Here is a 17,914-nt window from a genome sequence, read left to right as displayed (position 1 = left end):
TATTATTATTATTATTATTATTATTACTACTACTACTACTACTACTACTACTACTACTACTACTGCTGCTCACTTACCTAATTACTTACTTAGAAATGGCTTTTAGCAAACCCGAAGATTCATTGCCGCCCTCACATAAGCCCGCCATCGGTCCCTATCCTGAGCAAGACCAATCCAGTCCCCACTATCATATTCCAATCAAATCCATCTTAATATTATTCTCCCAACTACGTCTCGACCTCCCCATAGATCTTTTTCCTTCCGGCCTCCCAACTAACACTCTATATGCATTTCTGGATTCGCCCATACGTGCTACATGCCCTGCCCATCTCAAACGAATGGATTTAATGAAGAATACAAAGCGTGCAGTTTTGCGTTGTATGATTTTGTCCATTCTCCTGTAACTTCATCCCTCTTAGCCCCAAATATTTTCCTAATTCACCTTATTTTCTAACACCCTTAACCTCCGTTCCTCTCTCAAAGTGAGAGTCCAAATTTCACAACCATTATTATTATTATTATTATTATTATTATTATTATTATTATTATTATTATTATTATTATACAAAGTATATTATTGTCTCGTGACCAGAATATTATACGAAATGGAAATATAAAAATTGGAAATTTATCCTTTGAAGAGGTGGAAAAATTCAAATACCTGGGAGCAACAGTAAAAAATATAAATGATACTCGGGAGGAAATTAAACACAGAATAAATACGGGAAATGCCCCTTATTATTCGGTTGAGAAGCTTTTATCATCCAGTCTGCTGTCAAAAAATCTGAACGCTAGAATTTATAAAACATTATATTACCGGTTGTTCTTTATGGTTGTGAAACTTGGACTCTCACTTTGAGAGAGGAACATTGGTTAAGGGCGTTTGAGAATAAGGTGCTTAGGAAAATATTTGGAGCTAAAAGGGATGAAGTTACAGAAGAATGGAGAAAGTTACACAACGCAGAAGTGGACGCATTGTATTCTTCACCTGACATAATTAGGAACGTTAAATCCAGGCGTTTGAGATGGGCAGGACATGTAGCACGTATGGGCGAATCCAGAAATGCATATAGAGTGTTAGTTGGGAGGCCGGAGGGAAAAAGACCTTTGGGGAGGCCGAGACGTAGATAGGAAGATAATATTAAAATGGATTTGAGGGAGGTGGGATATGATGATAGAGACTGGATTAATCTTGCTCAGGATAGGGATCTGTGGTGGGCTTATGTGAGGGCGGTAATGAACCTTCGGGTTCCTTAAAAGCCAGTAAGTAAGTAAGTATTATTATTTTCTCTATTATCATTGCTATCACTATTATGTAAACTATCTTTTTTAATTTTTTCCTTGTATTAGCTTAATACGTGCTCTATAGTGTTCTTTGATCCTGTTAATTCTCTATTGGGCTTTAATTTAATTTGTATTATTGTCGTCACTGTTTGCATTTGTTATAATTGTATGTGCTATGTGGTAGGATGGAAGAGTAAGCATATGGTCTCAATCCTGTCAGATTAAATAAATAAATTATTATTATTATTATTATTATTATTATTATTATTATTGTTGTTGTTGTTGTTGTTGTTGTTGTTATTTTGTTAGGTTGTTAAAATTCCTAACTAAGTTAATTTTGTTCCTACACAGGCCGACAGAGCTGGATCTTTCGTCGGACAGTGATAGCAGCTATTACGATCCTTTGGATGAGCTGGCGGACTATCGGTTGCCAAGGCGACAGCACTGGTCCAACAAAGCGCAATTTGTGCTCGCATGCGTCGGCTACTGCGTGGGGCTCGGAAACCTCTGGAGGTTCCCTTACCTCTGCTACAAGAGCGGCGGGGGTGAGTTATTACAGATGCTTTATACTTAGGAATAATGAGGCGATGAAGTAAAAATAGAACAATAATGGAATTAGAATTTCAGGGAAAACCGAAATATTATGGGAAAACTGGTTCAGCTACTTTTTTCACCATTGATGTCACAGAATCTGTCGACAATTATTGAATATGTACCAAGGCTCAATAGTGAGGGTCACGTAAGAACAGTTCCTAAACAGCAAATATTGCCGTCTTGTCAGTGTAGCCAACTGTTATGAGATATCACAATATGAAGTAAAATCACGATTATACGTACTGAATGATTTATTTACTTACCGTACTTTACCTTTATGTTGGAAGGTTATTCTAAATATTTCAGTATTTTGTAACATATTTTCGTAGGCAAACTATACGAGAAAGGGATCAACATGTTAGGTATTTTGTTTGGCAATATGAAATTCATTGATTTGACTAAACGATTCACGAGACCTAATCTAAAAATGTATTTTGTTTGATCACATGAAATTATTAGTACTAACTCCGAAAACCAAATATCACTATGAAATGTATGCTTAAAAATACTTATTCCTAATAAGTTTGCTATTCTAGTTATAATTGCTGTCTCAATGAGCATAATTTCTTCTTCATTATCTTCTTTCGGTTATATCTGAAAGAACAGAACGCCAGTAGGGGAAGTTATCCCCACTCTCGCAGTACGCTTTCTTGGTAGAGTCGCTGCCATAATTTTTCCTCTTTTTTACATTATTGTAATAAAAATCTAAGCACGAAAGAAATTCATTAAAATGTGAAATGGTATTTGTATCACTCACCCACCTGCATTATCACACCCAAATATGTTATATTTATTTACACTTACCTGACTATAGTCTTAAATTGTAACCACAACGCAACACATAAAGGACTATTATGTATTAATATTAATACTGATATTAATTAATTATTAGTATGTGCAAGTTTCACTAGCCTCCAGTAACCGACCGAGAAGTCTAGCACAATTTTAATTTCCTGGAACTCCAGTACCGATGTCTGTCTCAGGTGCCAACATAACAGTTACAAAATCACTACCATTTGTAGTATTTGTTAGTATCGAAATTCGAAATGAAGTTGGCAAAAGAAAATTCAACCTGCAAACAAGAAAATCACCGCAATCCACTAGCATATGTAGTAATGGGGGAAAAATGATTAGGTTTCAACCTTGGGGGTATGAAATAAGTTGACCCGGACTTATACATGCTTTTATCTATAAACAAACAAATAAAAAATCAACTATTTGTTAAAATATATAATCTACGTTGTTGTGACTCAAGCGGTGCTTGTTGTTTCCAACGACCCCGGGTTCCACTCCTTTCAGTCAACTGGAAATTTATGTCATTTATAAGAATGGGGCGACTTTCCCTTGATTTTTATTTGCTCTTTGATGCTGTATACTATGTGGCCTACCAGTGAATTCCACTATACATGAATGTTTACTGCTGTATGTGTTCATAATTTTGATAGAACAGAATTAAGAATCCAAATCTTGGAAGTATATAATGATAGTTAAAATCTACGGAGTTTTTTCTTTAAGAAAGGAAAGAAATTTTAGTAATGGTTTATTTCGGAAGGAAACTATAAATACTAAATTGTGTGTACAGTAGATAATATACGAAATTAACCAAGTTTGTTCTATTTAATAATATTATTCTCTCCGATAGAGCCGGGAAGAATCGGAAAGTTTTCTCAGATTTGTATAGTTTATAATGCTAGTGAGTTTTGAAACATAAACAGTAATAAGTATTTATTCTACTTGTGCAGTGGCATGGTTAAGAATACTCCTGAATGCGATGTTACTGTTGCCTAATAATAAATTGTGTAATGTGTTACACTTTCTACTCTTACTGCTCGTACAATAGAATACATAATAGTAATACCATCGTACTCGTCATCCCACATTATTTAATACTAAAATGAGGATATATTAGGCCTATTATTTTTAATAGAAAAATGGTGAAAAGTACTTCACCTACTCCTTTTTTTTTTTTGTTTCACATTAATTGTTATCACTTGTTTCTTTGATTTTCATTGTTCATGTAATTGTTGAATGGCTGTACAGGTGAATAGTTTAAATATGTGGTAAATAGTCCTCTTCTTTACGTCTTTTGATTAAAAGTACTACACAATTGAGGCGCTCAGAATAATAATGGCGGATCAAAATCGAAGTTCATTTTTAGAAAAATGACATTTTATGTTTGTTTTTAAAGCTCTGCGATTAATTTTTTTCAGGATTTGTTAAATATGGTTTTATTTTAGTAGGTTATTTTACAACGCTTTATCAACATCTTAGGTTGTTTAGCTTCTGAATGAGATGAAAGTGATAATGCCGGTGAAATGAGTCCGGGGTCCAGCACCTAAAGTTACCCAGCATTTGCTCATATTGGGTTGAGGGAAAACCCGGAAAAAACCTCAACCAGATAGCTTGCCCCGACCGGGAATCGAACCCGGCCCACCTGGTTTCGCGGCCAGACGCGCTAACCATTACTCCACAGGTGTGGACGTTAAATATAGTGCTTAAAGTTTATCTCCAAATTCTTAAGCCTTGGTCGTTAGTAGTTCGTCTGTTTTTTCAGCTGTTTAGTTAAATAGAGTATATGAAAATTAAAAAAAAAATGGGGTAATGATGAGTACTTTTTATCTATATGGCCTGGTAAGATAAATCTGTGTATGTTTGAATCTAAAACTTGTACTAAGTAAATCCAAAGAGCAACAATATGAAAGTTATTGTTTTGTCCAGTAAAACAGTTAGTGGAAGCCATAATATAAACTACAACGCCATGAACCTGTAGTGGACGTAAACAAAAGCCCACACAGTTGGGATGTGCCATTTATTCACAAAAAGCTTTCTTTCCTACCAAGGACTAATTTTCAATGTGAAATGTGAGAGTTTTTACATATCTCATTTAATATGATACTTCAGAGTATGAAAGGTAAATGGCAGTAGTACACAGTCGTACATCTATCTAAAAATTCGAGATTGGTTCGGATCTGCCGTTATTATTATAAGCGCCTCAATTGACGACTAGGCATAAAAAAAAGGCTGTAAGTGCCAATAACTTTAAAAACCAGTTTTTCCAAAATATACTCTATGTCCCTGACTCAATCCAGTAAGAAAACAGAATAATTCGAATTGTAATTTTACTTAGAACCTAGCTTCTCCCATAGATGTGCGAAATATATGATACTGCATTGCTAGTTGCACAAGAAAGCCAGTTTTGTAGGGTTTTTCTCTTTGGCACCTGATCGTTTTTATGCCCAGTCTTCAATTATAGGGAAGTTAACGGTCTTTACTTTGTGCGTAAATGTGAAGGTAACGGTGTGTGTAATTTAGACCGCACATCTCCACAAAGGAACTAGAAGTTCAATTTCTAACTTATCATATGAAATCTATAATAGGTACCGTAGAGCACACGACAAGTTTTATTTTTCTTCATATTTCGGCTTCGTTTTTGCCATTACAACTCAATTGGTAGAGCAATTGATTACAGACTGGAAGATCCCAAGTTCAATTCAGATGATGATGGGATTTTTCTGGTTGTCAGAATTTCCAGAACAGTCTCGGGGTCCACTCAACCTCATGTCAAGCTGGGTCAAACTGGGTCTTTTCCGGGGGTAAATGGCGGCGGAGTGTGGTGTCGACCACATCACCTCATTCTAATGCTGAAGTCAAGATAGCATGGAGCTCTATATCCATACATCCCACGCGCCTTCGTGGCGTCTAAAAAGAATATCTTGTCATTACAATGTTACTTAATTTTTGCTTGTTTTTTTTTTTATTCATATTACAGTATTGTCTGTGAATATATTCTGTAGTATAAGAGCCGTTAAGTAAATTACATAACGTCATTGATGATTGACAAGAATTGACTTTCATCACCATACTATCTTAACCATCATCAATATGATCACTAACATTGTCAATAATAATTAATTTCAAGTATTGTGTGATTTGGCTCATTCCCGTCTCACTTTTATGAAATTGTAAAACACATACTTTAGTATTCATAAAATTATAATTGTCTCAACAATTTAAATTTTCAGAAGTAAATCATACAGATTAAGCCCTTATTAGAGGTCAGACCGCAATGCCCTTATTCAAACTGCTTGCACTCAATTTTATGTCTTGTGGCCGGCATACAGTTTTAATTTCGGATCTATATTCTTTTATAACTTCGGAATTTGTCTTGAATTATGTAGCAAGATAGGCCCATAGTCTATTATATAACATTTAATTACAGTTATGAATTATCAATAGAAAGTGAAAAAAAAAATAATGGAGTAGGTAAACTGGTGTCATGAAAATGACCAATGACATGTGTGTTTCGTTATACGGCTTTATGTAACAATTCAGTTTCAATATGTTGTAAATTATATTACTATGTATAGTTCATTTTCTTCAACTATCATTTAAAAATATATACATAAATGGAATCACTTACTATTTTCCGAAAGAAGATTGATTTTCCTTCTCTGAACTATACAAAAAGGCATTTTTTGATATTCCCAATCATAAAACATTTGATTTCGTTTATACATTTCACAGTTTAATTAGATATATGTAGGCTAATTAATTTACTCGAATTTACATAAAAAGCAATTCGTATATTGTAATTATTTCTAACACACTATGAACTTTCCATACATTTAAGCCGGCATTTCAAACATATATATATATATATATATATATATATATATATATATATATATATATATAATACCTTGCGTCCATGGTTCACACACGCGTAACAAATGACTTTAAAACTGTTACAAAATAAATGTCCGTTAATGCCACTTTCCGTTCAAAGATATCGGGGCTATATGCTTCTTTTCGTCTGAGGGGTCAACACATCGACAAAATTCGTAATAGGAAGTAGAAATAATAATAATAATAATAATAATAATAATAATAATAATAATAATAATAATAATAATAATAATTGTTTAGCAAAATTATTTTTCGTCTGTATCATCATCTCATTTGTCAATTTATTATAAGTAATAAAAATACGAAAAGGGTCGACTGCCTCCGTGGTCTGTTGCTCAACATGCTGGCTTCCAGATATGGATCCCGGGTTCGATTTCCGGGCTCAACTCTCGGTGAATTTTTCTTGAAGAAGAAAAATTACCTGGATGTCTAGAGTCTGGAAATGTGTATGAATGTGTGTGTGATTGTGAGTGTGCCGGGTTAATATTAATTACCCAATCATAATAGTACATTATGCAACGAGCCTATAATGAAGGTAATTAAGAAGTGAGTATGGATATTTATGAAACGAGCGCAAGCGAGTTTCATAATTTTCATACGAGCTTCTTAATTACCATTATAGGCGAGTTTCATACGACTTTTTATGCTCGACCATATTTCTAACTTGATATTATTAATTTTATTGTATCTGACCTGAGCAATGTCCCGTATGTTGTGAGATGTGCGCAGACGCGAAAGTATTGATTTTTTCCGAGGAACAGATGTCCACATTGACCTTGCTAGGCCATAAGAACCTACAGAGATAACATTGAAATAAAATTAGACATTGAAAAACGAGATGATAAATTGTATTTATTTGAATATTATTTACAATTAACGCTAATTATTATAGTAACAGAACATAACCTTCTGCGACAGTATTGGATTTCCAGCCTCCGTGACTTTTCGCTAATTCTCTTTCGATTGCATATCCGAGAATAATCGATACTTGCGGTTTTATAACGGTAGAAAGCTGACCTGTCATTGACTGAACAGTTGTAACCTGAGTCGTCATTGGCTGAAAGGCCTGACCTTTAATGAGTAGGTGTACTTTAATGACATGCATTAAAGGTCTGCTACCAGGTGTATAATTACCACATTTCGGCATGGTCGAGCATAAAAATATAAAAAATATAATATAGGAGTGTCGCTGGGCAGTAATCTGAACACAAGTTCAGCGTCACATTGTTGACTAGTAATTCCATCTGTTAGCAAACCATAAAGCACTAATAGATGCTATAGAGTTAACAACGAAAAAAAAACAAACAAACAAACAAAGAGGGTCCTATGGCGATTTTTGAAGTGGATCGGTTTTGTGTGTTTTTAGTTTGAAATAAAGATCCATCAATATTTTATTAAGCAATATACGCAACATGCCCAGATAAATTGAATCGTAAATACTTTTTTTCATTGGTTTAGGAGAAGTGCACAGGCGTCATCTCCAAAACCGTATTTTCTGCATCAGTAATGCTGAAAACGTGTATTTCCATGTAAATCTCGAAATATTTTTTTATCTCAGTAACTTCTCTTTGCATTTAGGCTCTACTACTGCTAGTATGACGAGAAAGTAAAAGAATGGGAATAAACACAGAAAATTTGAGGCATTTAGAAAATTAAGAGAATAAAAGTGGAACAGACGACGATGTAGCCTACCTTATATTATGTGGATAGAAATCAGTGGAAATAGACTTTGTTTTTCATTATACGACGTATACACAAAATTAGTTTATGATGGAAGATGTATTTCAAGATTTTGAGGGGCATACTATACTACTGTATATTTCGGTAAGGTTGATATCAAGAGATACGTATGTCATAAGCCAAAAGTCAGCATGGAGTACAGACACTGTTTAATATGACACAGAACATACATAAGACAAGGGTTACATGTTATATAACCCAGTTTCTGTTGGAGAGAGTGAAAGAGAGAATGTTTGGCAATGAAAAGTTAATTTATGACATTCGTAAAAGCAGCAATTGGTCTGAAATGTAGTTGTACATTATGGACTGTGAATTATGCTAAAATTGTATGTATTAAGTAGTATAAAATATAGATATATATGTATATATATAATATAATGTAATAATTAGTTGAAATATGTGTAAGCGTGAGCTGTAATCCAGACCAGACTTGTTACATCTTAATTAAGGTATCATATTACTTTCACATTGATAAGATAGGGTCTATCATATCACATTCTGAGACATGTATTCGTGTGTTAGTAATTAATCGTTTTAGTAAATTACAATTTGTCAGCAAATTCAAGTTGTCTCTGTGTTGGGAATTCCATTTCATATTTACAAGACTTTTACATCTACGCAATTCTCAAACTGGTCTCAAACAGGTGTACAGTATAAAAGGTATTTTTCTCTTTTCTATTTGATAATCGGCATCAATAAAAGAATAGCGGTACACCGATTGCACACTCTAAAGGAAAGTTGTAGTGCTGTCCATACTCGACAAGGTCGTTCTTGATGACATGTAGGTATTTCTCAATAGGATGTCGAATAATTAACCACTGTTGTTCGCAGAAACTTCGTATTAACTGTAGGATAAACTTCTAACAATATACACCGTGTCCCGCTTAGAGGGATCGAGAAATAAATGCACACCACTTAAAATCAGATGAAGATATCGTTGAGATTTACATCTGACAAGATGCAGAAACTGTCCAAGTTTATGCACCAATGGTTTAAAAACAGTTGCATGTTCATGCGCATGCGCACTAACGTTTATCGTGGAAACCTGCCTGGTGCCATTCAGTAGAACATTCCGTCATTGGACTATTCTCTTTCATCGAGGCGACAGTCACAGGGAATGTGCAGAACTTTTGTTGATCAACTTTCCCCAGGATCGGTTTTTCAGCAACGTGGGACTGCACCCATTACTTTGAAGCAGTGCTTGGCTTCTTTAATGCAAACTTTCACAGTAGGTTGATCGGAAAAGGAGAAGCCTTGCCCTGGCCACCTAGATCGTCCGTCTTGACGCCCATTGACCTTTTTCTGGGACTCTATAACGAAAGTTGTGTACCAGCGTGGTACAGTTGACACTTTGGAAAAACTGAGACAACGCATTATAAATGCAGCTGCGCTAATCACTCCACAAATGTTATGGAACACTTGGCAGAAGGTTGAGTAGCTTTTGGATGTCTTCAGAGTAGCTCGAGGCGCACACATCGAGTTTCACTGACCATTCTCCGAAACCCGGAGAGTTTTTACATCAAGTTATACAAAAAGTTATGTTATAAAACCATTATTTATACTTTAAAATAGGACTCATTTCTCGATCCCTCTAAGCGGGACACGGTGTATTATTTAGTTGCATTCCAAGAATTGTAGTAGAATAGTAGGCTATAATACTGCCCCTAAAACACATGAGAACGAAACAAACCGAAATTATACAAAGCTGTGGAATTGTCCTTTAATTCATACTTCCGAAACCTATGTAGAATCAAACAAAACAACAACAAATTGAAAGAATAGACATCAGTCTTTAGAGATGTTAAAAGTTACACACGTCTGAATTAGGAGATTTGTATCGTAAAGAAATAATCTAAATTAACAAACAAAATAGAAGAGTATAGAAACAAACGGAAAGCATTTATTAGAAAGAATATCTGATGATTGTATTCCAACATTAATAATCAATTAAAATTTGTCAGAATACTAATTAATGCCACACTTAGAACATGACTTAAAATATTTTAACTGTCGAAGTTTCACGAGATCGGAGCAGGCCTAATAGTCTTTATAAATAACGGAGGTATTAGTGTTACACAGTCAGTAGAGAGAACTTTTTATCAGTAATTAATTCCTAATTTCGTTTGAAATTATTAATACTCCATATGCTTATAATATTTTTTACCGTACTGTAAGTTTCTACTTCTTGTACAAAAATATTGTGAACTAGAAAAACAATCACATGGAATGGAATCAGTAAGTAATATGAAATTATCCTGAATGGTAAAAAGTTACCCCAGTTGGTTGTATGTCTTCTTTTTTTCCCCGGAGAAGGGCCCGTAGGCAAACAACGCTACCTTAGGCTTATTGTGCAACCTCCGTATGTTGGAATGATTGTTGAAGTCTATTTAGGATCGCTTTTCAAGCGCATGATTCATTTCATGGTGTCAGTGTATCGATTCAGCCACAGCATCCATTTCCGACTGGAGACCGTCCTTCCGCCTGCCTTTGATGTTATTCTGCAGCCTCCTCAGATTCATGACATCTGTTCACAATTCATGTACTTGAATGTGCTGCATCCTCAACCAGAAGTCCATGCCACCGTCGATTCCGCGACTCACCAAGGCGCCATCTATCCGAGGGAGCAACATTCCCCCGATCTAACCGCAGTCCCTTATTGAAGACCCTGCTGCTTATCTGGATATGTGCAGCTCCCGCAAACAGATGCCATTTGTAGGCGAATTTCGGAACCATGTTCGCCATGTCCTCCTGTCAACCTGTAATTATATTAAAGATGAGTAATGAAATATGCTAATGAAGGCGAAATGAGTCTGAGGTCCAACGCCGAAAGTTACCCAGCAATTATGGTTAGTGGTTGAGAGAAAACCTCGGGAAATGCCCAACCAGGATTTGAACTCTGGCCCGCTCGTTTCATGGTCAGGCAGGCTAACAGTTACTCCACAGCGGTGGACGTATTTCTTCTTTACACTAGCTTAAAAAATGATGTCATGAAGATTAATTAATATTTTTTTCTCATTGCAGGTTTAACATGTTTCGAAACATTTCATTTCTTTATCGTATTCCAGTTACAATCCTCTTCTTAGTTTGTCTGTAAACACGCAGTTCGTTAAATAATAGGTGAAAATGAAGATAAGCACCAGTGGTATAGTGCCCTTTCATAAGTTCATTTTCACTTACTAACGTAGTACATGCAGTTAAAATAACACTCGTCGTAAAACCTATTCTTGCTATAGCATAAATGCTTGGCAAATGGAAATAACCTCTCCTGTGCAACTAACGCAAGCATCTGGTAAACCTGATGCTAAACAAAATTTTCTGCAACTTGTTTTGTAATGGAAACCTATCTTAAGATATATTCTGAAGGAACAATTGAGATTTCATCTAAAGGAAAGTAGTTTCCACTGAAAAGCAGTCGTTTTGTTGTCCCCTATTTCCATTACGGCTAGGATCACATTAATTTTACAAAGTAGACCTAATTCGTAGGCCTATCGGTATCTTGAAGTAAAATTATTTGCTAGAGTTTTCAATAATAGACCCAATAATAATAATAATAATAATAATAATAATAATAATAATAATAATAATAATGATAATGATAATGATAATGATAATGATAATGATAATGATAATGATAATGATAATGATAATGATAATGATAATAATAGTAATCCGCCGAGTTAGCTCTGTGGTAGCGCGTCTGCCGTCAGACTAGCTGGCCGGGGTTCCACTGCCGGTTGAGTCAGAGATTTTCGTGTAAAATGTTCTACTTCTAGACTAGGAGAGGTGGCGGCGCACAACTTCTAATATATACGGTCAGGAGGACAGGAATCGGGTATGCCCTGGATTAGGTGAGCAAGTACTGGGCAGGCGTTGCTCTTAATATGAGGCAAGAGGAGTTCAGTGGCGGTCACTCAATCTCTAATCTCCTAGTCCAGCAGTCCTGGGGTCCGTGGATGGGCTTCAGGGGGTCCGTGAAAGTCACATTAAAAATGAATATGTGTATTCACTATATTATTTCAACGTAAAAAGCAGAAGCGTGTCTAATTTTTTTTCTCTGTTTATAATTCGGTGACTGATGCACATGGTAATATTTTTGCCTACGAGAATTTGCTTTTTAAGTTTCTTTAATCTAGTGAAGGATATTTATTAAAAAAACTCAAGGAAACTTATATTCTCTCAAGACCTTAAGATACGATATGATAAAAATATTATAGGGATTTTATTCCATAGAATATTGTAATTATAAATTCCGACGTTATTGAGCGTCCTAACGAGGAACTGGTCGTTTAGATTTTATCTCTTCCTTATACTACGTTGATAAAGGTGTACTGTAATGACAAGCGATAGACCTATCAAATAACGAAAGATGGATATGAAGATAATTCTGAGGACAAATGTGATTACAAAGATTGTAACGACCACAATAATTAAGATACAAATTACATATGCGTATGTTCCTTCCAGCATGAATTCCTTCCTTACAAGGTGCAGAACATGTTCTTTTTTCTCAAGATAACAAGTTGCATTCGCGACGTTCTTTCCACATATTATAGAAGGCTTGCAAGTGAAGTGATGACGGCTTGTCTGCAATAAAATTATGTGGCTAAATTCCCATGAAGGAATTGCAAAATTCTAATTTGTGATATAGTTAAAAAAAATAATTTAGATAGGTCTATATAGGAAGAAAATATGACTGTTTAAGACAGGCCTGCACAAGGTTTGCGCTCTCCGATCCGGCTCACAGCTCATGAGCGGAATGCAGGTATTAGCTGCGCTCTGTATAGGGTGGACTGGAAGAAGTGATAATCTCGTACAAAATGTATACAAAAGGAAGTACTATTACGAGGTTCATGAAATGAATTCCCGTTCAGTGTTTGAAAAACTATCTTGGACTTATTAATTAATACAGAAATATTTATTTTACAGAAATAATAGAAATTTTATACCTACTTAAATGTATAATATCATTTTCTTATATTTTTATTTATCAGGTTTTATGCTGTTGGCAGCTGAAAGGAACAGTAGCCTACTGATCGTAATGAAACATCAGTTACAGATGTTCGATGCCTGCCATTATTAATGTTGATTATAGGAAACAGTTGCTCACAAATATAAATGTTGAGCCAAACATAGCAATCATTTTCACAGCCAGCCTTTGTAGTCGTGCATAATATTGCTAATGTTTAGTCTTGTAAAACTCAACCAGGCTAGTAGTATTATTCAAACGATCTTTAGCCCTTAGGCCACATTGAAGATCAATAAGTCCGAGCTGTAAATCGTTAAATGTTATGTTTTATTTAACGATCCTCGCAACTGCCGAGGTTATATGAGCACACTTAAATGCAATCGACCTTTCCCGGAATCGAACCCGCAACCTCGGGCATAGAAGGCCAGCGCTATACCAACTGCGCCAACCAGGCCCACCTGTAACTTATATGACATTGTTTCAACTGGTGTTGAAGGAATTTATTATGATAACTTTAAACTTCTTTCCAATTAAGATAAGAATTTTAGTAGGTTATTTTACGACGCTTTATCAACAGCTTATGTTATTTAGCGTCTGAATGAGAAGAAGGTGATAATGCCGATGAAATGAGTCCGGGGTCCAACACCGAAAGATACTCAGCTTTGCTCATACTGGGTTGAGGGAAAACCCCGGAAAAACCTCAACCAGGTAACTTGTCCCGACCGGGAATCGAACCCTGGCCACCTGGTTTCGCGGCTAGACGCGCTAACCGTTACTCCATAGGTGTGGACCTTAAGGCAAGATCTTGGAACCTAGAATTAAATTCATTTTGAATTTCAATTAATATTTGCACATAATCGTTTAACATGGCTTCATCACGAGCAGTTTCTATCGTTCGAAAGTAAGCCATATTACCTTCCCGAAACTGACTTCCGAAAGGTGTAACTTTACGACTGAAATCCCGTAATTTATTCAACATATCAACAGTGAGCTAGCCTTTTCCCTGAAGAGAGATGTTTAAATTGTTGAAGATTAATATCTTTAGTATCTTTATGTCTAGACTCGTAATGACGCATTATATTACATTTCTTTCTACCTTTCAAAATGTTGTGGCAGATAAAGCACTGAGTATTTACTCCAGCAGCTATAAAAAAATAAGCATTTTCCCATGCAACATTCAAAGAATTTGCCTGAACACCACTTTCCGTCTTTTAGATTCCTTCATACTATACTGCAGCAGTAGGTAAGGAACGTGAAACAGTTACTGAGAATACACACTGCACTCCACTAGATAGCTGAGTGGTCGTTTCCCTCTCCTCTATCTACATCAAGTCTATGTCATTCTGACAAATCTTCCTCTCCGACTCGGCGAGCGGTAAACACAGCTCTCCCGCTCCGAAGGAGCGCGCGCGCTCGTTGAGCGCTGTTTGTGCAGGTATGGTTTAAGATATAAATAGCCTTAGTTACATGTAAAAATAAGAGATCAGAATTAATTTCTTTCATGTGAGGACGAAAAAGTACATAAGCTACTATATGTGTAGCACTTAGAGGAAGACATTGAGGTGCTTGTACGGCGGGATATGAAGCACTCATGAAGCACTCTTAAGCACTTCAGCCCAGTAGAAATTTTGCGCAACAGTAATAGAATGAGTTGCATGCCTATTATATTATCCGGCTAAGTCGGCCCCAACATCCACACAACACGCATTCCTGTCCATCATCAAATCCGTATAGCATAGGCCTACCTCTGGTGGTGGTCACAAATCTGTCATGTTCCCGTCAGGTAAGAAAGAATCTGGGAGAGGAGCAGGGACTCCGGTGCTTCTTGTGCAAGTCTATGAGTCGTCTACTAGCACCCACTACGTCGGACGATCGATTAGGTGTCTCGCAAACAAAAGTGGACCTTATTTTCCGAGAAGGAAATAATAATAAAAGGAGAATTGTGTGGAATTGTGAGGGGGAAAACTGGATAAACACGAGATAAACTATCAGAACTTTGGCTTTGTCCACCAAAAATACAACTCCGTCATTGCAGAGATTGGAACTAAGGTTCGCGACCGTCGTAAGCCAGCGTTCTGCCATCTGAGATAGTAAGGCAATTTTGTATAGCTATATAAAATTCTTCCATCGGACCCCGGCCATTTAGTCACTCGTAATAAGTGCACCTCTGTGCTTGTGGTTGGACATTGTGTATGTCACACATACTGTGACACAATACACGAGGGTAAGCCAACAAAGGGGAACACAGTAGGTAGAACTTAAAAATGACAGGGATTCAATCCGGCATCGGAACTTGAATCCGGTATGGCTTAGTGGATAAAACGTCAGGACGTAAAGCTGGAAACCCGGGTTCGAATCCCGGTGCCAGAGAGAATTTTTCTCCATTTTACCGATTATTCACTATATGGAAACGCACAATTGCTGCACTGAAACTGCATATTATGTACTTCGGTACATCATAGTAATAATAAAATTACTTTCATCTATCCTATTACTAAGTATATGAAATATTTTATTACCCTTTCCTAATATAATTAAACAACTGTATTGTCCTTCGTTCTCAATTCATTCGCAGTATATTAGTAAAAAATACATTGCCTTATACAAATAGAACCCCAAATATCCGTCACCCTATTAACCGATTGCTGGATTATCCGACTGTCTTTCTTCAATTCTTCTCTTTTATTGCTGAAAAAATGAAGTACTGCACATTACGTTAGTACTTTATTTTCTACAGAGGGTTATTACATGTCTTCACCCATACGTAGTATGCAGTAAGTATACTTTCGCTGCCGGCAACAGAAACAATTTACTTGTGGGCAGTAGTTTTCCCAACACGTACAATATTCATTAGCTGCGTTCAAATAAATTGGCCCAAGAGCTTCCAACAATTACAAACCCGTGTACCATTCAGTCCTTATCCTCCTCCTTCTAGTGCTGTGTAACTTCTATGCAAAATGTCTTCCACGGGTGTCAAAAGAAAACGTGTTGTGATAATTATCCAAACAAATTGCAAACAATTGAAAGGCTTGTGGAAGGAGAAACTGTGACTTATATCGTATTCGAATAGGAGTTTAGTAAGGTAAAGGCACCTAAAATGAGACCCATTTTTCTAAACATTAATAATTCAGAATATAAAAACCATAGATGTTCCAAAACACGAACATATCACTCAATATTTATTAAATTTTAATGTACTAAGATCAATTTTTATTTGTGTTATTTATTTTGTAATGCACTTTTGAAAAAGTTAAAACATGCACTTTTTCAGTTTGAAAAAATGTCTCCTAGTATGAGATCCTCTATTTATTTTGCTTCTTGACACATATTGGACACAAAAACATTCGTTCAGTTGCTTCACAATGCTCATGGGCCCAACGATAACATCCTGTACATTGAACCTATTGTTCTCCATGAGTATTGAAAGAAAATAAGCAACCACAAAAGATACATTCAACGTCTTCATCGTAGTCTTCTTCGTTAGAGCTGCTTGGTATGAATTCTGGCAAAGCCCGGATGGGATTAATTCCAAAGTGGAAAAAGCAAGCAAATCCACCCCCGTCACCCGCCCCAGTGGCCGCACCCCACGAGATGATACAAATTAATTCCGTTCGAGCTTTACCAATCTTATTAAGTACACAGAAGATTTCTTTCTTGGAAATAATGAAACCTCGTTTGTTGCAGGCTTCTTTTATTTTCACTTAACTGTACTTGACATCGGAAAGGGTTGTTATGTACCCCTCCCAAAAAGGCTCGATTTTCTTGGGAATTTCAGCTGTGAGTCGCCGTGCACTCTGACTATGAGATCACTCATTATTGGTCTGTCACCTCGCGCCACAGTTCAGCTGCTGTGTGACTCCTGAAGCACATGATGTCATTCAAATTCGTTATCAGAGATCGGAAACAACCCTGTAAATCAGTAAATCACATGTCGATTGTTTCTAATGTGTAACTGTACTTGCTAATCCTTCACCACGTCTCTGTCCCCGTCATACAATGGACGTAACACAACATTAGCGCCACTGGGAATAAACACTATCAGGTGATTGGCTACTTATATTACGATTATAATATAGGACTGCAGAAGTTTAGTAGTACAATTGATGACATCCTCTGCATGCGTTAGTTATTGCTTCAAGAGAATTGCCTCTGTAAATGCCAGTAAGTGAAATTTAGTATTCCACACATTGCAAACCTGACCTAATCGAAATTATAATTCCAGAGAAAACGACTTCTAAAAAGAGAACGGATATTGAATCTTACATTAGTTGGGATAATAGGATATTTAAATGAGAAGATGACATCCAAACACTACAGGGGTGCCACAATTGTTTGGTTTATGCATGTCTTGCTTGAAATAAGGCAAAGCTTTTACTTCTATATTCATCAACAGACATAGATAAACGTTCTATGATCGTCCTCGGTGATATAACGGTTACCATATTGGCCATTGTATTCTAGGTTCGCCAGTTCAAACCCAGCCGACGGCGATGGATCTTAAAGAACTATAAAATCCTAAACATGGCATCCTATGAGAAGGAAGTAAAGCTGGAAATCCCTGTCGTAGATTTACACTAGGAATCCTGTCCATGATCGAGGATCCAGGCAAAAGTTTGTCTGTTATTTCTCGTTTACATTGAAATT

At 36.2% G+C, this 17,914-nt stretch overlaps 1 protein-coding gene across 2 annotated transcripts in view; it reads left to right on the top strand.

The window, feature by feature from the left end:
* Positions 1-17,914, top strand: part of LOC138701029 (sodium- and chloride-dependent GABA transporter ine-like) — a 394,240-nt gene that overhangs the window by 315,961 nt on the left and 60,365 nt on the right. For both annotated transcript variants that reach the window (XM_069827541.1, XM_069827550.1), the window contains one exon: positions 1,636-1,829. In XM_069827541.1, coding sequence (XP_069683642.1) covers positions 1,636-1,829 — 194 coding nt within the window. The remainder of the gene's footprint in view (positions 1-1,635; positions 1,830-17,914) is intronic.

The sequence above is a fragment of the Periplaneta americana genome, chromosome 1 (assembly GCF_040183065.1).
Source record: "Periplaneta americana isolate PAMFEO1 chromosome 1, P.americana_PAMFEO1_priV1, whole genome shotgun sequence".
In the NCBI taxonomy this organism is placed as follows: domain Eukaryota; kingdom Metazoa; phylum Arthropoda; class Insecta; order Blattodea; family Blattidae; genus Periplaneta; species Periplaneta americana.
This window is presented reverse-complemented; position numbering and strand designations above follow the sequence as displayed.